This window comes from Terrapene carolina, unplaced genomic scaffold (genome assembly GCF_002925995.2).
Source record: "Terrapene carolina triunguis isolate 2854851 unplaced genomic scaffold, T_m_triunguis-2.0 Scaffold130, whole genome shotgun sequence".
In the NCBI taxonomy this organism is placed as follows: Eukaryota; Metazoa; Chordata; order Testudines; family Emydidae; genus Terrapene; species Terrapene triunguis.
The window spans coordinates 27648720-27671351 of NW_020664481.1; the positions used below are offsets into that span (position 1 = coordinate 27648720).

At 36.7% G+C, this 22632-nt stretch overlaps 1 protein-coding gene across 1 annotated transcript in view; it reads left to right on the plus strand.

The window, feature by feature from the left end:
* The window catches only part of RPGRIP1L (RPGRIP1 like), a 131338-nt gene that overhangs the window by 104937 nt on the left and 3769 nt on the right, over positions 1-22632 (plus strand). The window contains 2 exon segments of the mRNA XM_026652815.2: positions 8498-8681; positions 14819-14903. Coding sequence (XP_026508600.2) covers positions 8498-8681; positions 14819-14903 — 269 coding nt within the window.

Here is a 22632-nt window from a genome sequence, read left to right on the forward strand (position 1 = left end):
TAGGGATAGGATACAGAGGGACCTAGACAAATTAGAGGATTGGGCCAAAAGAAACTTGATGAGGTTCCACAAGGACAAGTGCAGAGTCCTGCACTTAGGACGGAAGAATCCCATTCACTGTTACAGACTAGGGACCGAGTGGCTAGGCAGCAGTTCTGCAGAAAAGGACCTAGGGGTTACGGTGGATGAGAAGCTGGATATGAGTCAACAGTGTGCCCTTGTTGCCAAGAAGGCTACCGGCATTTTGGGCTGAATAAGTAGGGGCATTGCCAGCAGATCGAGGGACGTGATCGTTCCCCTCTATTCGACATTGGTGAGGCCTCACCTGGAGTACTGTGTCCAGTTTTGGGCCCCACACTACAAGAAGGATGTGGAAAAATTGGAAAGAGTCCAGCGGAGGGCAACAAAAATGATTAGGGGGCTGGAGCACATGAGTTATGAGGAGAGGCTGAGGGAACTGCGATTGTTTAGCCTGCAGAAGAGAAGAATGAGGTGAGATTTGATAGCTGCTTTCAACTACCTGAAAGGGGGTTCCAAAGAGGATGGATCTAGACTGTTATCAGTGGTACCAGATGACAGAACAATGGGTAATGGTCTCAAGTTGCAGTGGGGGAGATTTAGATTGGATATTAGGAAAAACTTTTTCACTAGGAGGGTGGTGAAGCACTGGAATGGGTTACCTAGGGAGGTGGTGGAATCTCCTTCCTTAGAGGTTTTTAAGGTCAGGCTTGACAAAGCCCTGGCTGGGATGATTTGGTTGGGATCAGGTCCTGCTTTGAGCAGGGGGTTGGACTAGATGACCTCCTGAGGTCCCTTCCAACCCTGATATTCTATGATTCAGGTTTGTTGTGTTACAATTTCTTTTTTATAAGATATAACTACTTCATATTTTATCCTGAATGTCATGTAAACAGCTGGTACACTCATTCTGTAACCTCAACATTGCCTAACTCCCTACAGACAGACAGAACAGAAGTGAGAGCTCTTTGCATTTCATCCATTAATATCTGAGTCCTCCTAGCTTTTGAAATTAAAGGTAATTGAAGCCCACAAAGCATTTGCAATAATTTTCATGTGTGAATAGATGGTACTGAGGTGTCTAACTGATTATTGAGGTTGACACTTAGTACTTTACTGTCACTTCATCCAGTTCTTGAAAAATGAGTGGTCAGTGTTTTACCATCGAAAAATCAAATTACTCTCTTCCTTGTGCTAGGCTGCAATACAGAAGTGTGGGTTCCAACTGCACTGTTACCGTAACAATTATCTTTGCTGCATGCATAGCACTACTTGGAGGGGAGGAGGGAGCATTACAAAGCCATTGGAGCTTGTAAACGCTGCAAGTCAAATAATTCCAGATATTTATCTTTTTTTATTTATTCCTCTTTAAAAAGAAAAATTTGTCAACTTGGGGCAGAGTCGAAGGGGAATGTGTGAAGAAAGCTTAAGCATAGCCAAGCTCAGGAGGAATCCCAAACAGCGTTTTATGTTATGTAAAGTTAACAGCAAAAGCAAACCACATAAAGGAAGGAAGTTTGGACAATATCCTCTGTGTGTCTGAAAACAGCATTAGGAGCAAAGTGCAAATGCCCCCTGCTTATACATAGGTTTAATGCTGTCATTAATGGTCATTTAGTAAGTAGAGTTTCAGATCACCGCGATACCTTTTAGAGTATTTTCTAAGGTATTTGGTGTATAAGACCAAATGTAGAAAAGTTTTGGTTATGTGTACGCCGTTGGTGTGTGTGTGTGTATTAGAGGTCCCCCTCTACGCAATCCACAGAAAATAGAAGTTGTAAGAGCCCCCTAGCTATAAAGTTTTGACTCTTTAGCTCCCTCTATAGCTACTCATGCGTTTAGCTCTGGAGGTTCCCAATTCAGTCCCCTGTGCGTCAGCAAAAACAGTTCGCCCTCTCATGTGTGCTTAAGGAAATAATGTGACTTGTGGGGACTATTTTTGTGCAGTGTTCTATAAGGAAATAAACTTGACAAAGAATGTTAAATGGTGAGCTAATTCTGGGCTCAATTATGCCTTATAGACACTCCACCCCCGACCCCCCGTGTAGGGAACAGTGCAGAATCTCACTGCCCCTGAAGAGCCCCTCAGCATGCAAGAGAAGTGAGCCCTCTGCATAATTCATTAGATAGGTACAGTGTGTAGTCCCTTCTGCAACAGTCCAGCTCTCCTGGCTAATTTGGATGAGGAGCAGGGCTGTGGCCCTGTTTCCTCCCTGCCTTCAACCTCTCTCTTTTTGGGAAGGTGGAGCAAGGGAGGGCAATTTACAGGTAGCAGTCCCTGCCATGTAAGAGAGCTCAGGTACTACAACATAATTAGTCCACTGTAGGGGAGGCTCCTTACTGCACACATTCAAGGGCCAGGTGCAATTTGATTTTTCTCTTTATAGAATGAAAAACAGTACTCCCTTAATGAAACTCATATAATGAGTCATATTTACAGAAATAATTTCTTAGTCCTAGTCCACTTCTTCGCTCATATGAGAGGTGGATGCCCAAATCTTTCTTTTTCCTTCACCCCATATTTTATACATTAAGTCTTTGTGTTTAGGGGGGAAAATAAAGTGTCAAATAAGCTGGACATCTAAAAACTGCAGTCAAGGAAATTTCATTCTTTGTTGAAATATTCAGTATAGCCTCATCCTAAGTCTTATTTTATATCTAACTTATGTAGTATCTCACCACTAGTATTTAAAAAGTCAGAGCTGAGAAATACAACGTAAGATTAACATAACTACTCAGTATCATTTTGACAAAGAATCTAATACTGGCACTCTGACAGATAAGAGAGCTGCAAACTCTGCATGATTCACTTTTACCTGAGGAGTCTACACAGGTTTCATTTTTTGGCTAACTATCAAATGTAGATGTTTGATACTTTGGTAGCAAATTAAATTTGTACATGAATTTACAGATATGAAATCTTAATTAAATAATTCAGTTGAAGCAAAACAATATGATTCTGACAGACTTGTTGTGCTCCTTTAGGTTTCCTGCCTCCATTCTTACAAGCCTACTCTCAAATTCTTTCTCTCTGTGAAGAACTTTGCCACCAAAGCACAAGAAGAGTATAGATTTTCTATAGTAATAGTTCAAGTCTCCATCTGGCAGACAGCTAATATAAAGAAAGGGCACATGGATACCACCTTCTCCCACAGGTTACCATAATTTCCAAATGACTAGTTAAAGCAGAAGGGGAGAAAGCTAGAGCAGTATTTGAAGAAGATTCCTTCTAAGCATAACTTGTATTAATGTGCCATGGCAGTGATTGAAAAAGGATAATTCTCATTTCCATGACCATTGTTTCTGCAAAATCCCAACCAAGAGATCTTTTTTAAATTGTGGGTTTAATAAGGGTCTGACAGATGACAGTGCTATTAAGAAACTGACATTTTTATCTCAATCACATGATCTGGGTCAGGGTTGTCAAAGGAATTATTGCTGTCATCTGTTGAGTGAGTATCTACTGGATCCAGACTGTTGGTTTGTTAGCAGAACCACAGTTTGCATTGTCATGCATCTCTAATCAATAAAATCAATCAGACTGGCATTCTTGTGGCAACAGTGTCAGAGGGAGGTGAAAAAAACCCACTGTTTTATTTACTTTTCAATCACTTTTGCTTACTCAGGTGTTAGCTGTATTTTGAGCTGTGAAAAAACCCAGGTTTTTAAAGAAAATAATCCAGTTATTTTTTTCAGTGTTAACTGGGTTTTATCAATGTGTTTTTCATGAATTCTTGATCTTGTGTTACTCACATGTATTTGTATGCATATAACCTATTTGAAAGTGTTTTGTTACTAGAAACATTAATTTATTATTGTAAATACTAATTTCAGCCTGTGTTCTAAAATGTAAAAACTAAAAAAAGGAGTGATGAGAACTTCAAGGTTAGGCCAGTTAGGAAACCATAAGAAAGTTATAGAACATTCTACCTTTTAAAAAGGTAATTGGTGAAAGAGGTGTTGCTAACAGGGGGAATCAACTGGCATTGGATATGGAAAAGAGGGTTGTGTATGGAGCTGTGAACTATTGGGAAGCTTGATTTGCTAGAATCTAAAACTTCAGGAAGGAGGGGAAAGACATCTGATATCATGGTTCTATGTAAAGCTGGCTAGCTTAGCTTGTTTTTTAGGCTTCAGTTTTCAGTATTGAATTTACTAGCTGGTGGTTTCTCATTCAGTCAGCAGTAAATGTGAACAGTAGTAAATGCATTACTGCATAACAATGCACAAAATGATTGATTTAAAGGAAAGGTTGAATCAATATTCCCTTGATGTATACTCCCCAGACATATTTAAATTCACAAGTCTGCTACTAGTTGCTGCAAGTGAAGAAACTGAGAAAAAATGAAAGGAAGAATTAAAATAACCAGAATTAATACAAGTTGGTTGGTAAAAAGAAAATTTGATGGAAAAATGGAAAATTTACTGGGCAGGAAGCAGTTGGGGTCAGGTTAGGACAAGGTCACTGCATTGCTCTTCCTGTTGACTAGAAGCGCTGGGGAAGTATTTCTATCCCATGCAGCCTTGTAGAGGCACTCCTTTACCAGGATCGGGGTGGCAGCACCCACCCAGACATGAACTTGGCAAAAGGACATGTTGTGGACATTAGGCTAGTTGTCCTTTCCCTTCCCCTCACTGCCATATTGGCTGAGGTGGTTGGGTTTTTTGCCTTCGCCATAGCTAGTCTGGAGTAGAGTAGGGGGGTTAGGTTATAGTGTCGCAACTTCATACATAAAACTTGTGGAAGATACTCAGGTACTCGGTATGGAAGGGATATGGTTGTTGAATAAAATGGATTGGAAAATGATTTGAAGGGAAGCATCCTGTAAGAGCGCCAAATAAGTGGAGGTTGGGGCTCCTCTGTCTCCTCATCAGGGAGCTCCCCCCCCACTTTTTCTGGCCCCCTTTAAGGGAGTTACGGAAAGGGGTTTGGAGTTCTACATCTGGATAGTGGAAAACAAACTCCTCTCCTTCATGCAGTGTACAATTGGTTGCCAGGTTCTCCCAGATATTATAAGTGAATAAAGTTATGCCCTTATTAAACCACATCTATGAGTTCCTGTCTTTCTTCTTGCATGGACAGACAATGAGAAATGACTCTGTAATGGCCAGAAACATCCAAGCATGTTACTGCCTAAAACTATTGATTCTGAGGGTGAAATCTTGGCCCTTTGGAGTTTTCCCATTGATTTCACTGGGGTCAGGATTTCATCCTGGGTCTGTAAAGAAACTGCAGAATATAGAATACTAGTTGCTGTAGATGCCATCCAAGAGTGCATAGAAACATATTCCAGGTTTGTCTTTGCTGTTTGCTCAGACAAAAAAAAATTAAATGAAAAAGCCAAGAAATAACTGCAACTACTCTAAACTTCTGATGTCTGAGTATTTAACACATTACTTAAACCTTCTTGAAAAAGAAGTAGCATCTAACACAGTCCTAAAACACACTGTGGGAGTTCAAAGATTCTTCTAAGTTCATCAGCCTCATAAGGCCAGATCTTCAGCTGGTGTCAACTGGTGTATTTCTAGCTGAAGTCAGTGAAGCTATGCTTATTTACAAGGGCTGAGGATCTGGCCTGTCTTTTGGTTTGTTTGTTTTTTTCCCTTGAAATATAGGATAACTGAAGCCCAATAATACTCAATGGAACTATAATATAAATTTCTATAATAGAATCCAAACACCATATGTATGTTGAAATGAAGTCTGAGGAGGATTTTCAGCAATGCATAGCACACAGCTTAAATTACAAAGGTCTCTCCAGAGAGGCATTAAACTTGACTTGACAGATCACAGACTGATGATAATATTGTTTCATTCTTAGGTATCTAAATATAAAAAAAATACTCCTATAGACGATTAGAAGCAACATGTAACTGAACTATGCTAACACTAATACCATATACTAATTAATGCAAGCCAAAATCCTGAAATATTAAATGATGTATCATTGGTTTAATAACAGTCTATCAGTAGCACAAATTGTTCTGTCATTACTGCAACAACCCATATAATCCATTGAAACATTTCTTAAATTTTGTTTTATTATTACATCAACAACAAAATGTTGAATTTCCATCAAAACAGAATTATTTGAAGGGAAATAAGTTGTCATGATAAACTAGTTATTTTTCACTGTAATTAAACCTAGTAGGTGGGCTGTGGAGAATAAAGAAAAATCTAACACTTAGAGAAACAGAAAAATATAAATATATAATTTTCTGCAGTCTAGTACCAAAAACTGTAGTTTAAAACTTCATTCATAGCTGATATTAGTTGTGACATTTATTTTTATTTATACTAAATGTGTGGTTTTTATACTAGTAGTGAAATATGACTTCAATACTATCTGTTAGTCTTTAGCAGTTGCATAGTTTGATTTGCAAATGTAAATTATCTTTAAAAAAAAATCAACTTATGTTCTCTTTATTATACACTACGTTGCATGCTTCATAATAATAAAACCATGACTCTAAATATTCTTTTTTAAAGTCTAGAGCAATTCATTTATTTTTCTTTTAATTTTGTAACAATGCAACTTACAATTATTTGTCGCCTTAAAAATTAGAAAGCAGTATGCCATCAATAGGTGGATTTTCCCCTCTCCTCTGTCTGAAAATGGAAAGTAATATAAATGTTTTTTTCCTGTAGCATACTATTACAAATGCTAAGTATGTCAAACAAAATTTTAAGTTATGAGAAAAGACTTGATAATACAGTATATTTGGTTTTCACTTATAAACTATTGTATGTGTACAAACTAGTTTGACATAACTGCTAAATAAATTTTCAGGGGGAGAACCCCTCAGAATATCACTTTAAATGCATCTGCTAATATATCTGTACAATGCAAAAAGAAAAGAGTTGTTTCTGAAGTAAAATTAGACAATAGAGCCAATTTCATTTTTTATGCATGTGAATGTAGAGTGCTTGAGGTTATTAGTTGAAACCGAGTAACCTTTCTTGGCTTTCATCTCTTTCTTTTTGAATTTGAATATGAAAAGCATATTCAAGTCAAAGACCATCACTTTAATGACATTTGGCAGTCATTTGATTTATTAGGTTTTAGAAAAAAAATTCCTTTAAATATTTCATCATACTATGCTAATCCTAGTAATATTGCCAGCTGAAGCCGTGTACCTGTATTAGTGGAGACAGAATGGTGTGGAATTTTCTCTGTCATCCTAGTAAAATTTCCATGAATCTACTGAATAATAAAACAACCTTATTGAAATATTCAGATTTGGGTTTTTAGTTAAAGTGTCTTAGGATACATAATAAAAGAAAATGTCTTTTGAAGGAGGGGGTAAAATTACTTCATCAAATATTGAAGGGGCTTGACAGCAATGAAAATTTTTCTTTATGAAGGATATTTTTACAATAGGATACTCATGCTTTTCAATTTGATTAATTATATAATATGCTTTGAAATGCATCAGCAACCACCATGATGTGGGTGAATTTGCTGTTCTTACACTGAAGTCTAGAAAACTGATCTTCTAAACATGTCTTATTTTTGAATTTTATAATTGTTACTTCAGATGATTTGAATTTAGAACCAGAAGTCTTCAAACACCACATAGGAAAAATAGTCATTAATGCAGATAACTTTAAAAAAAAAAAAAGTTAAGAAAAACTTGACAGTTGTGAACTGCGAGGAGCGCTATTTGCTCTTTGAAGAACAGAATCTCATCCTTTGAATGTTCATCTGTGTAGTCTAATTTTGAAATCACAGTGGTTTTTCTTTCTTTGAAATCACAGAGTTATTCAAGGAAATGTTTGTGACCCCCCCTCTGTTATGTTTGACTCCTAAACTCTCCATAGTAGGGTACAGTACATTATAAAGTTAACAAACAAAACAAACATACACAAAAACCTGCCAAGATTGCAAAAATAGCAAAGGGGTACAAAGCAACAGTTTCAAATATAAAAATGTCAAAATTAAGACAAAAATATAAGGAAAAAGAAAGTATGTTGAAGGCCAATTTAGAGTTTTTAAATGTACTGTCAAAATATCCATTTAAACATTTATTTAATTTAACTAGACTAGGTGAGTTTAATATGTGAAATTTCCATGACCCGTAAGTACTGTATTACTTCATGTGACATCATATGTTCTATATCAGATCTAGTTTAATAGCAACGCAATCTTGAGTAGGCATATAGTGATAGTCATCCAGCTGGAAAAGTTAGATCCATAATATTGTTGACACTTTTTCAAGTGGGTTACTAAATGATGATAAATGTATATACAACACCTTTGCTACTGTGTTGGAAGTATTTTCAACCTCAAATACAAATGAGGAGTCTATAGCAAAAACAGTTAACTGCAAACACAGGGGCATTAGAAACTCAGTGTATCTCTGTCATAATAAATCATGTTTCACCGTACAAAACATCCCAGTGACTTACATGTTTGTTTGTTCAAGTTGACATTACAAGAAATATGGTGTGTTTATTGTTTGTTTGTTTTTAAAACAGTCAATAGAAAAAATTCGGATTGAGATTATATCCCTAAGTCTCACTGATTCCCGAGTTGCAATGGATGACACAATACAGCGACTGTTTGTAGAATGCAGATTCTACAGTTTCCTTGCAGAAGAGACACCAGTGTCACTTCCTAAACCAAAAAGTGGACAGTGGGTTCACTACAATTATAGCAATGGTAAGTATGATATATTTGTGAACACCCTCATGTCTTCTATTAAAGTCAGTCCTATAAAAAAATGTTTAATAAATTCTGATTCCTTAACTCTTTTGATTAATATCTACTAAAGTTAGTAGATATTCCAGTTGTATCTGCCATTTCTAAATATTCTTTTAGAAAATAGCACAGATGCCATATAATTAATATATATATATATATATATATACACACACACACACACATAGGGGTTTATCTCTGCTGGTGCAGATTCTCATAGCTGCTTTGAAATCAATGAAGCTATGACAATTTACATCAGCTGAGAATGTGTCACATAAAATGTAAACAATTTAATTTATTGAAAATGGAAATACCTATAGAATACCAGAGACTAAATTATCTTTATCATATTTTAAACAAAGTGTTTAACCATCATACTACAAAAGAGTCAAAACCACCCAGAAAGTCATTAATCAATAGAATCACATAGAATTCCAACATCCAAACACAAGTTTAATGAGAAATCATATAATTAGATGTGCCTATGTCTTTGGAACATACACTATTGTTTTAAGCATAGTCTCTTTGCCAAACAGGAAGTTATTACTGCTGTAGTAAAGGCTGCTAATATTTTGATTGTGAGTCTTGAATTCTCAGTGACTTCACATTATCTCAACCTTGAAACTTGTACTTGCTGTATTTTTTTCTATTTAACTACAAAAGTCTATTCATATATTATTACTCAATCCAAGCTTCAGAAATGTGATGTGGTCTTAAATATGAGAACTTGAGGTCTTCTCTAACTAAAGTACATAGGAACAGGTCAACTGATGTGATAGTTTTGGCAAACTGGGGAGATACCTTCAAATCGAAATTAGATTTGGAAACCAAAATATATAATCCATATATAACCAATATATAATGGCCTTTATTAACAGGTATAAGAATGAGTGATCTTATGTACTATAATCCCTAAAGCACATTAATGGGCCCTTAATATACGAGGCCTACACTATTTTTAGAAGTGCTGATTCAGTAAAGTTGGACTGTTAGACTAACATCAGGTAGCAAATGAAGAAAGAAATAGACATACTGGGTGAAATCCTGGCCTCATTGACGTCAATGGCAGAACTTCCTTTGACTTCGGTGGGGCCAGGAACTGAATCACAGTGGTGGTCTAGAGACAGGAAAAAACAGAAATGATTTGGTGATATATGTAAAAAGATTAGCAGTAGGACAGTTCTTAAACTATACTGACAATCTGTATTAATAATATTGCAATTTCTAATAATTTTTTGGTGAATGTCAATTTTGGGTGTTTTTTCTTAAATCCCCAGGTCTGGAGTCATGTGATTATGTGAGACACTCAGCTTTCATTTAAAAACTTTTTAAAAGTTTCTAATGCTTATGATTGCTAACCCCTAAAGGCCCAAACAGCAGAATCCAGAATTTATTATTTTTAAAATCTCATTGCTTTTTAAGTCAGTATCATGACTTTTGGTTGTGACTTGTGATTTTTGAATGATTGGGGTTGGCAATAATACATTTAATTGTTTTTAACTTTACTAATCAAAACCTGGGATATAACAACCCTGTTTTTCCATTTGCTGTTGTAATGTAAAACTGTTTTCATAACTTAGAATATCCTAGCAAATAATTCTTTAGAAATACTTTTTGTCTTAAAGGCTACAATGTTCTAATTTGCAGGACTTTTCCAATACAGTTGATTTATTCTTGCTACTGTTTTACTTCGATAACTGGTCCTCTAATTTCTACTTAATACTGGCTTTGCATATAAGGGAAAAGTCCTAATGAATTTGCTGTTTGATAATGTCAGTGAGGAGGCCAATAATCTAATAGTAATGAATTCTGTGTGTGTGTGTGTGTGTTTACTATAGCTTTATTCCATCTCTTATTCATCCCTAATTAGATTTGAGTATGTAGAATATTTGGGGTTAATTGAATATTTTTTTTAATAAAAATGAGATTTACATGCGGAGAAAGAAATGTACTTTGAGCTTAGAGGCAAGCTAATAGTCTTCTAGATTTTGTATGAAAAAAATCATAGTAAATCCACAAGTAATTTAAGAAATCATTAATTCTGGTAAATAAAACTTTATTGAGTTTTTATTATTTTATTTATAACTGAAGCAGTGTTACGTTTTTGTTTTTTAAATGCTGTTATGTCTTAGCTGACATAGAATGATCTGTTGGAATCTTTGGTTAATAAGGAACAGTTATTTTAATTATTTAACACTTACATCACCACCTTAACATTTGTGATTTCATTATGAGATAGCTGCAGACTAGCTTTACAATTAGTAAAAACAAATCTTGTAAAAGAATAATATCTTAGATAATCTCAGTTGATCAGTGCATGGAAGAGCCAATCCACAAAATGAATTCCCCCTTTCTAGGCAGAAGCAGGGTAGTACCCCTATCGGGAATTCTCTGTAGCTCCCCATAAATGGAGCTCTGCTGAACTCAGAGGACAGGGAGGGAAGCAAATCTCTTAGATTTTGGCATGGAAATCTTGATTGGAGGTTTAGAGCTGCATTATGTCACTGTAAGTTCCCTATGTAGCTGTCCTTTGGGACAGGCTCTGCAAGTAAATTTTCCTAAAAATCCATGAGTGCTTCCAAATCTACAGCCCCCCAAACCATCCCAGGTAAGGCAATAGTGCGAGGAAAACTTAATCACTTCTTCTTCATCTCAGGCTTCTTCCTACAGTTTTTCTTTCACAAGAGGGGGTGATCTGAGCCATAATAAGCAGTTTATTCACATAGACTTTTCAATACAGGTGAAACATTTAGAATAAAATTAGTGTCTGCTAACTATATGAATGCCACGTCAAAGTACACATTTCAGAGTGAACCTAGCTTTTATTTCATACAGTCTGAAAAATATGGGGAACATTTTGAGGATCCAGGTAAAGCCCACATTTTGTTCGACCTGGAATAAGTAGGTACATTGAGATTTGACTGTTAATTTCACCTAAAATTTATTTTCAGGACAATACAAAAGATCAGGTTTAGTTGACAAACATTGATAACAAGGAAACAGCATTTATATTTCATAGGGATGGAAAATATTGCTATAAGAATGCTGAGAAGGCAAGAAAGTGGTAAGGAAATAAGATAAATGATAGCAGGTCTGAAGAATGTTATCTTTGCTTTATATAAACCTTCCAGGGAATTGACAATAGAATGGAAAAGATTAATGAAATCTTCCAAAGTTTTTATGAGACTTATACAGATCAGAAGCCTTTGTCTCTGAGGAGTGAAGAGTTGATTATGTGGACAAAATGGAGTTATGTTAGTAGATGAAGAGGATACAGAACTTCTGATTTCCTGGTTAATGATGGGATACATCTTGGTTTCAAAATAAATTAATGAAGGGGCTGGACTCTAAGGGAAGATGGGTTCCTTGGTAAAATTCTGTAACAACGTTAAGGCAATATTAGCCCTAATATTGGAAAGCACTCTTGATTATATAGTTCAAAGAGATGAACTACACAGCAACACTAGTTGAGGCACTGATTCCTCATAATTGTGATGGGACCCCTGTTTCAGCATTTACAGTAAATACCTCTTATTAGAGCGGTCCCAGCAAGTATTAAAGAACTTAAACACAATCTTCTGTACTGATATTATGGTGGCTGTCTTGGAATACACCATACCAGTAATCTTTAATGAGGTACAGGAGCTTCAAAATCTTTCAGCTTTTAGGGTTACTTTGGAACAAATTGAAAATTATCATTCTGGATACAAACTGCCATTAGTTAGTGTTAGATAGTCCTCCAACTATTGGACACAAATATGAGATGCTGTATGCTTTGGAGCAGTGTTGTAATCCTGAGTTTTGAGCATTTGAAAGCATAGTTATTCACCACTGAATCTAAAAACCAAAGTTTCTCATCACTATGGTTAGTCATCCTCCACCCAGGCTTGCCTGAGTTTCTTAAGATACACACTGTACATGCTAGATTCTCCATGGGTGAGAAATGAATTCAGACTGTTCAGCTTTGAATATAGATTTTCATTATTATAGAATAGTTTCAGATTTAGAATTAGTAGATTTAGGAAACGTCAGCCACGGTCGGGAAGTCGCTGGTGATGTTGCAACTCCTTTGAAGTTGTTTGGTTGTCCACGTGTCTGCCTGCTGCCTCCCAATCAGTTCCTTCAGGGGTCCCTGGAGTTTTCAGTTGTGCAAATAGTACATGTGGGAAAGCATCCACACACCCAGAGGAATACCAGATGGCAGTGATAACTGATTTTGCTATCTGCTAGTATAAGTAAGCAGAGATGCTGAAGATGGAGGACTGAGAGGATTTACGGGTCTGACAAACTGTGATGACTCCTATAGACTATTGATCCTTTGCTTTCCTTTAACCAGAGGATGCAAAAATGATGTGATTGCAGGAAGACTCCAGATCTCAATGATGTTGACTGTTACCTGGAAATAACTTATACTAATAAGGATGCTTGTTTCTTTGCTCCTGCTGGAGAGGTGGGGATCGGGAAATGGATTTGGATTAATCCCAGCTCCACTGACCATGTTCATACAATTAACTGGGAACACTGGAGAGCCCAGGACTCTGTAAAGCATGCTCTTTGTAGCAATTCTTCTCTTCATAAAGATTTGAGAAGCCCATCTGTGAGGAATTAGATTGAGCCTCCATAGAACTCTTTGAACTTCTGGATCCCAATTCTCTCTATTCCCTAGTAGGATACATAATTCCCATTGAAGTAAATGTGTGTTACTCATACCATGAGGAGTGGAAGGGGTAGAAATCAGGCACCCAAGAGTGTGTAAATTGTAGACTCCTGTTAGCAGGAGATGAGGGATGAGAAATCCTTAATGTGAGATGGAGAGAGGAAGAGGTATTCCCGTGTGTGTATAATATGGTGTGATGAGAGGGAGGGTAAACGGGGATTTCTTAGTGGTCGAGGGAGAGTAAGGAAGAAATTCCTTAAATAGGAAAAGGAGAAAAGCCATTTCTCTGTTCACATCTCCTTCACATGATCTTCCAAAAACACCCCCCAATTGGAGATAATGGAGTGGTGAGTCCCCTCCAGTCCTGCAATCATGAGTTCAGCAGGGGAAGTAGGACTGTTCATGTGAATGGAATGGAAAAAAAGGAAAAACGTAATAGACACAATATCTGTCATATACATTAGAGATGGAACAGATTTAGGAGTTCCCAGCCAGCCTGACCCCTGGAAGTCAATGGACAGGTGTTCCCTACAATATGATTTCCACTGCTTGAAATTGTTGGGTTTTAATTGTCCCTATCTGATGGCGTTTACACCTGTTCTGCTTTAATACATCTTTTCAGGAAGTTTCTCAACCTGAAATCTTTCTTAATTTAATTTCTTTACCCCTAGTTTCACCTCCATGCAGTGAATCTAAATAATTTCTCCTCTCCCTTGCTTTTTAAACCCTTCTGATTCTTGTAGACTGTTACTATGTCCTAAGAAAGAGCCCCCTTTCCAATGAAGGAAGTCCATGCCAGAAACCTTCATATGGAGTTTTCTAAAACCCTTTTTCTAATTTTCTCATCATGGTTTTACTGTCAGTCACTTTAGTGGTACAAAAAATTTAAGTGGTGGGTGTGTTTTTAAACTGAAGCAATACAGCTTTTTTTTTTTTTTTTAAATAAACATCAGGCTGTGGATTTCCTCAATCCACTGGTCTAGATGCCTCTCTTATTGCGTGTTGTGGCAGGAGAGGAGGATTAAATTACCGAGGCTGTCAGAAGGGACAAGCATTCTGCCATACATTATCATTATCACTAGCTTCTTGGGTGAAAGAAAATGCAGTAAATCCTCTCATATACAAAGCAATAAAGACCACTGGCTTTTACAGTCATGACTGCCAGTGCTGTTAAGAGAAAATGACAGCCATGTGGCACACTTAGATGCTGCTTCTATCTTTTCTGACATTGTGCACATAAAGGTGGCAGTGACATGCCATTAGATCACATGACTGTTTAGAGTTAATTCTCGCTTTCATTGTTGCATTTCTTAGGAAGCACTGAGGAAGGAAACTTGTTTTTTCTCATCTTTTTTTCTCTAAATGCCAAATCCAAGATTATTCTAATTTTAGTTTATAACTAATTATCATATTCATTTGAGGTTTTTGGTTTGCTTTCCAGTGATTCACGTGGATAAGGTGAATAACCATGCAAGGAGAGAATTCCTAAAGTCTGTACTTCAAGAATCAGAGTTGAATACTGGCAGGTAAATATTGGTGGTGAAACACACCAGACAAAATCTTTGTAAATATATGCATACAGTCTGTGACATGGCATACCTTGTAACAATTTCTTGTTGAAGAAATATCTATGAGAAGTTGCTAGAACTTAACACCAACTCAGGATAGCTTAAGATTGATTTAACTTCCCAGTAGTATGTTATAACTGCATATTATAGTTGACTGCAATATAAAGCAGAGCTGTGGCTCTACTATAGTATTTTACATTTTATGGCATGTGATATGCCTTCCAGTGACATGAATTGCATGTGTCACACTGGCTTGTCAGCCACCTAAACTTTGATGTGGTGACATGCCTGTCCTTCACTGAGTGGTTTTTCATGTGCCTTGAAACAATGCAACCCTCTCTCACTGTTCGTAAAAACAATTTCTATTGTGTCACATTTTGTTCAGCACACAGTGTTCTGGGAAAGTTAAGTAAATGAATATTATCAATGTTATATCTGTGACAGATTTGAAAGTGCATTTATGAATTAAGATAATCCATTCATTGCTTGCTGATCTCCAAGTATTCTAGGGAGTGTAGGAAATCCACAGGGTGTCTTGAGTCCTGAATTTAGTCTAAAGCTGTGTATAAGTTCATGTAGCAGACTGCTGTTAGCTACATAAATGACAAAGTTTGAGCGTAAATTAATTGTACCAGCGCTAACTGTCATTTACTATGTTTGTTCAGGTCCAAACTTCTTTCGGTGATAGCATACATATTATTTGTTTTTACTAAAAACAAACAAAAAACTCAACAATACTTATTGGAGGCCAGCCATCACAAATTTAGAGGACCCATTGATGTGAAGATCCATGCCATTTACAGGATAGTGGAATACCTGCTAATTGTGTTTGAAATATGGGGTCATTTAATTATTTACATATTCACAGATACCCAGTGACATGTCTCTCTTTCTTCCATTTAACTTTAAAATTGAGTTCCATCCCTTGGCCAGAAGACAATTTTTAATTAAATCGGACAGGAAGCAGATCCCATAAGAGCATGGAAATATCACATCAAAAGCACTTTGACCTTCCAAAATACAAATAATTTTTCATTTCAACAAATAAGCAGTGGGCTTCAGTTTTATCATGTAAATTAGCAAGTTGGAGAACACAGTATACTAGAGAATCCTACAGCACTGAAAACAGTCTTGTTTTTTTCTACCAAGGGTACATTCAGTGCGGCAAATAACTATTTCATGTAGGCCAAAAACAATAATTATATTCATTTCAGACATTTGCCAAGCAGCATCTGAGCCATCTTGCAGAACAGCTCATAGCCACTATGAATAACGAAAGGAAGTAGAAACAGCAATGGCATTCTCACCATAACAAAAAATCCTTCTCTTTGCGCTCACTTTCACTTACATTTATTTTGTGTTGGTGGGACATTTATCATAGCTTAGAGCCCTGGACTATGGAGATATTTGAATTCTGCACTGACTCAACATGAGGACAAGAGGCTTGCTACTAGTCCAGTCTCCTGTCCTGTTCCAACAATGGGACCACTAGGAGAGGAAACCCATGGCATGATCGTCCCCAAACGCCATTGGTTTTGGACCTTGCTCATTTTAAAACTGGCTTAGCTGCTTCCTCAACACGTTTGCTATCACAAGGCCTTATATAATAACATCCGGGCTTTTTTAGCTGAAACAGGAACTAAACTAATGCTTTAAAGTTCAGGAAATCCAATGATTATGAATATAAATATCAGTCAAAATTGGCTGCACATGGTCAGGGCAAACATTTTGGTGTTGTTATAAATGCAGTTCTATAACGGGAGTACAAATTCAGGTTTTGGTGGGGAGAGATCACCTTGTGCAGCTTTTCAAACCTTACCCTATCATATGCAACACTGATGAAGTGACATTGTAAGGACACTTAAATACTACAGTGATGGGGTGCTATATTAGAACCTCCATAAATATGTGGCCAAGATGGTAGACATAATATCCAGTTTTGCTCTTCTGGGAGGAAAATCACGGTAATGAAAGCCCTTTGAGAGATGGAAAGAAGTAAAAAAGAGATGAAATTCAGAAATCCTTAGGTCTTCATGAGAAGATCCACACACATTCCTGGTAAATATATTCTTACATGTGAAATTAGTCTGATAAATAGCATATCTCCACTCTCATCCATTATCATTTTCTTAAAGAACAGTGTGTCTTTCTTTTAATCTTTCCCTTTTATTTTAGTAGTTTAGATTTAACATAGTACTGTAATGTGTTTGCTTTTTTTTTTTTTTTGTTTTTTCTGCTGCCTGATTGCGTTCTTCTTTTTTCTATTTTTTTATTTTTAAGTTTGTTTTTTTTTTTTTTTTTTTTTTTTTTTTTTTGGGTTCTGCTGCTGCCTGATTGCGTACTTCTGGTTCCAAGTATGTGGTTGACCGGTCAGTTTGTAACTCTGGTGTTCGTAACTCAGGTTCTACGGTATTGGAAGCCAAATGCTGTTGCCATTGGTGTTTGATCTTCTGGATCACTTTAAAAGTTAAAGTACTCTCTAAAGCCACATCTACGGTATAAATACAGGGATTAAATCTCATTGTCATTGATATTTTCATAGATTTTTAATATAACATATTTGGTAATAAGCTGCAAAGCCAACTTTTGTGATGTGACCAAATCTGATTAAAGTGCTACTGAAAATAATAAATTTCACATTGTATCTTCATGTTCCTTTGAGGGTCTATATTTACAGGTAAACAAATGCAATTTAACATGGCAGTTCATATATTCAAAAGACATATATTCTGGCTGTTCGTTAGAAAATAATGTTTTAAAATTAACTCAAGTGTTCTCCATTTTTCCTACTGTTCCACTTCTTCATGTAGAAAACTTCGTTCCTGAGGTTCATTTTGGTTTTATACTTAAATAAATGGCTTTATTGTCAGAAACTTGCAATGATGTTTGGCATTCAGCGTATGCCACTTTATACTTATCAACCAATAAGAAAATATGCAGCTAAATAGAATGCTTTACTATATTTAACATATGAGCAATAGGTAATCTGAGGACATGGGGGCCATTCCTGGAATCACATTTGGGTTAGCAATTGTGGAGTACCACACAATTTTCCTTCTTATGAGGCCCCACTAACTCTCTCCAGAAAACTCTTCATTTTTTATCAGGAAAAGGCTTTGTCACTACACCATAGAACTCAGTCAGAAGACTCAAGTCTCCTGCATTTTCCCCACAGACATATTGTATAACCTTGGGAAAGTCACTTAACCTCTCTGAGCCTCTGTTTCTACTTATCTTCCTTACACAAGTATTGTGAGGCCCTACTTCATTAATGTTTGTCAAACTTTTTGAAAGCAGGGATAAAAGTGCTAAATAACTGAATATCTCTTTTGATTTTGTGGGCAGTGTTGTAGCCGTGTTGATTCCAGGATATTAGAGACAAGATAGGAGAGGCAGTATCTTTTATTAGACCCACTTCTGTGGTGAAAGAGACAAGCTCGAAAGCATGCCTCTTTCACCAAAAGAAGTGGGTCCAATAAAAGATATGACCTCTCTCCCCTCGCTGCTTTGATTTTATTTTATTTATTAAATTCACCAGTTATTATTTATTAAAATACACTAGGGCTATCAAGTGATTAAAAAAATTAATCGTGATTAATCGCGCTGTTAAACAATAATAGGATACCATTTATTTAAATATTTTTGGATGTTTTCTACATTTTCAAATATATTGATTTCAATTGCAACACAGAATACAAAGTGTACAGGGCTCACTTTATATTTATTTTTTATTACAAATATTTGCACTGTAAAAAACAAAAGAAATAGTATTTTTTAATTCACCTAATACAAGTACTGTAATGCAATCTCTTTATCATGAAAGTTGAACTTACAAATGTAGAATTATGTACAAAAAAAACCTGCATTCAAAAACAAAACAATGTAAAACTTCAGAGCCTGCAAGTCCACTCAGTCCTATTTCTTGTTCAGCCAGTCGCTCAGACAAACAAGTTTGTTTACGTTTTCAGAAGATAATGCTACCCACTTCTTGTTTACAATGTCACCTGAAAGTGAGAACAGGCGTTTGCATGGCACTGTTGTAGCCGGTGTCGCAAGATATTTACATGCCAGATGTGCTAAAGATTCTTATGTCTCTTGATGCTTCAACAACCATTCCAGAGGACATGCGTCCATACTGATGATGGGTTCTGTTCGATAACAATCCAGAGCGGACCGACGCATTTCATTTTCATCGTCTGACTCAGATGCCACCAACAAAAGGTTGATGTTCTTTTTCGGTGGTTCAGGTTCTGTAGTTTCCACATCAAAGTGTTGCTCTTTTAAGACTTCTGAAAGCGTGCTCTGCACCTCCTCCCTCTCAGATTTTGGAAGGCACTTCAGATTCTTACATCTTGGGTCGAGTGCTATAGCTATCTTTAGAAATTTCACATTGGTATCTTCTTTGTGTTTTGTCAAATTTGCAGTGAAAGTGTTCTTAAAACGAACAACATGTGCAGGGTCATCATCCGAGACTACTATAACATGAAATATATGGCAGAATGCAGGTAAAACAGAGTAGGAGACATACAGTTCTCCCCCAAGGAGTTCAGTCATAAATTTAATTAACGCATTACTTTTTTAACCAGCGTCATCAGCATGGAAGCATGTCCTCTGGAATGATGGCCAAATCACCAAGAGGCATATGAATCTTTAGTGTATCTGGCACGTAAATGTCTCACGACGCCAGCTACAGCAGTGCCATGTGAATGCCTGTTCTCACTTTCTGGTGACATTGTAATTAAGAAGTGGGCAGCATTATCTCCCTTAAATGTAAACAAACTTGTTTGTCTTAGCGATTGGCTGAACAAGAAGTAGGACTGAGTGGACTTGCAGGCTATAAAGTTTTACATTGTTTTGTTTTTGAGTGCAGTTATGTAACCAGTAAACTACATTTGTAAGTTGCACTTTCATGATAAAGAGATTGCACCTACAGTACTTGTCTGCGGTGAATTGAAAAATACTATTTCTTTTGTTTATCATTTTTACAGTGCAAATGTTTGTAATAAAAAATAATATAAAATGAGCACTGTACACTTTTTGTATTCTTTGTTGTAATTGAAATCTACCTCTGCCATGAAGTCTTCAAATCACTCAACAGTTGTTAAGTAGCTGGCACCCATTGATCACAGTCCATTACACTTACAATAATTGTCTCATTGTTACCTTTTTCTCTTCCCACTACCCCCACACCCCAAAAACCCTTGTCTGTAAGTTGTCTCTACCTTTTGTCTCTTGTCTTATATGCAGAATGTAAGCTCTTTGGGGCAAGAGCTATCTTTTTCTCATAGGTTTGTATAGTGCTTAGCACTGTAGAATTGGGTCTCAGAACAATAATTAATAATAAAATGTATTAATTTCCTTTTGCTGCCAATGGTAGTCCTGTATATGGAGTACTCACTGTTTAAAGAAATTCTGTTTAAAATTCCTTTATCCCTCGGACCTCCATTGGCATACAAGGTTTGTTTAGGTATCCACTCTATTCCCTTGGATTTTTTATAAATTATTTCTCAATGGTACCTTTGATAAGGTGGCAAAGTCTTTGCCTACTCTGTTAGCAGGTAGTGGACCCTGCCTGGAAATGCTGACTGGTTGCTGCTGACTCATTGGTAGTACTGCAGATTAGCCTACTAAACCACAGAAAGGGAATGTAGGGAGTGGTTCTCTGGGCAGAGAAAAACTAGAGTCTGCGAGAGAGAACCTAGAGCAGTGGTTCTCAAACTTTTGTACTGGTGACCCCTTTCACATAGCAAGCCTCTGAGTGCAACCCTCCTTTATAAATTAAAATCACTTTTTTATATATTTAACACCATTATAAATGCTGGGTTTGGGTTGGAGGCTGACAGCTCACGACCCCCCATGTAATAACCTCGTGACTCCCTGAGAAGTCCCGACCTCCTGTTTGAGAACCCCTGACCTAGAGGGAAACACTAGGAACAGCCTCACATGGATAAGAAATCTTATCGCTATATTGTGTTTTTGCTATTTTAACTGCCAATAAAAAAGAACCCTACAAAGATTGAGTTTGGCCACTGTGTATTCTGTGCCACAGTGAGGTAAGGACTGTGCTGGTTCACAATTCCCTCCTCTATCTTCACCATCCCAATCACATAACTGATTTCTCCAAGTTTTTGAGTAACCATAGTTGCTGAATCACTTTGGCTGCATTCTGTGCTTTTAAGAATAAGTGTACGGTATTCCAAACAAGCCTTTGTCTTTTAGAGAGTTTAAATAGTTTTCTTTGACGTTCATTTGATACTTCTCTTTTGTATCCAAGAATTATTTCCTTTTTTGCTTTTTGTTTTTTTATTTATTTGCACCTGTTGCTTAGTGCTGTGCCAAAGATTTTAGAGTTGTATCCATCATAATCTGCCAGATCTTCTGCCTTCTTAATGTAGTTTCTGAGGTATTTTTCTTGTTTGTTCCCCCCCCCCCTTTTTTCTTATTTTCTTATGTTCGTTGTGAGCTAAAAACAGGCATTTAAGTAAGTGAACTAAATATTTATTAGTTATAGCAGCTGAACACACAAATACAACACTATAAAAGCATGTTGCAGTGGTTACTAATACTGTTAAGGGCTTTTAGGAGGATTTGTTTATTTTTTGTTTAAGGTATCATCTCTAATGGGCCTGGATTTTGTATAACTTGATTTTCTCATTTTGGATCATGGTTATTGAACAAAATTTTACGTGGTAAAGTTTACAAGGATTCATGGTTTAAACAAGATTGCCAAGATATATCAAAAGAGTAGTTAGCTCTGAATTCCTGTCATTTGGTCAGTCCCAGTGTTTTTGGCCACTGCACAAGCCACTAATTGAAGTCAGCTCCAACAGAACACTACAATTATATGTTTAGAAGAAAAGTAATACTTGGATGCAGTGACTGAAATTTAAGTTTGCAGAAGATATGCAAATATTTTGTATAGCTGTTGGGCTTAGACATTAGGGATGGGCAACTATTCCCTTATTTGGATTGGATAATAATTGTGTTCAGAGGTCTTACCAAATACACTATATTTAGATTTTTTTTTAAACATACAGTGGGTACACAGTGATGGGGATAAAATATTAACTATATTTGGCAGGGGAATGAGGGCAGCAGCATAAGAGCAGAGAAAAAAAGGGAAATTAAGATTTTTTTTCTTTTATGGATGTTAATAATAGGACATGGCAAAAAGACAGGGATGGGGAGGTAGGGCCAGGACCGGCTCTAGGCACCAGCAAACCAAGCACGTGGGCGGCACAATTCCAGGGGCGGCACTCCGGCCACCCCCCCCCCCCCCCCCCCCCTTTTTTTTTTTTTTTGCTTCGGCGTTGCGCTCTTGGAGGGTTTTTTTTGCTCGGGGCGGCAAAAAACCTAGAGCCGGCCCTGGGTAGGGCACAGCAAAAGGCAACTGAATAGGCAAAACGTTTGGCAGGTATATATCAGGCATTGAGTGCATGCAGCTGCAACAGCATGAGGACAGGTAAAGAGAAGATCAGAACTGATTTTCTTCTATTTAAATTGTAATAAGTGTCTTTGTACCTTATGAAATTATCATAGCATTATTGATTAAGACAAGAATCACCCTTTACTGACCGTGGTAACTAACGAAGGACTCAAATTAATGAATGCCGGAAATCCATATGGAGATGCACTTGCTGTGTATTTATACATGACTGCTGGATTTAGTTATTATCCAGCTTTGAAC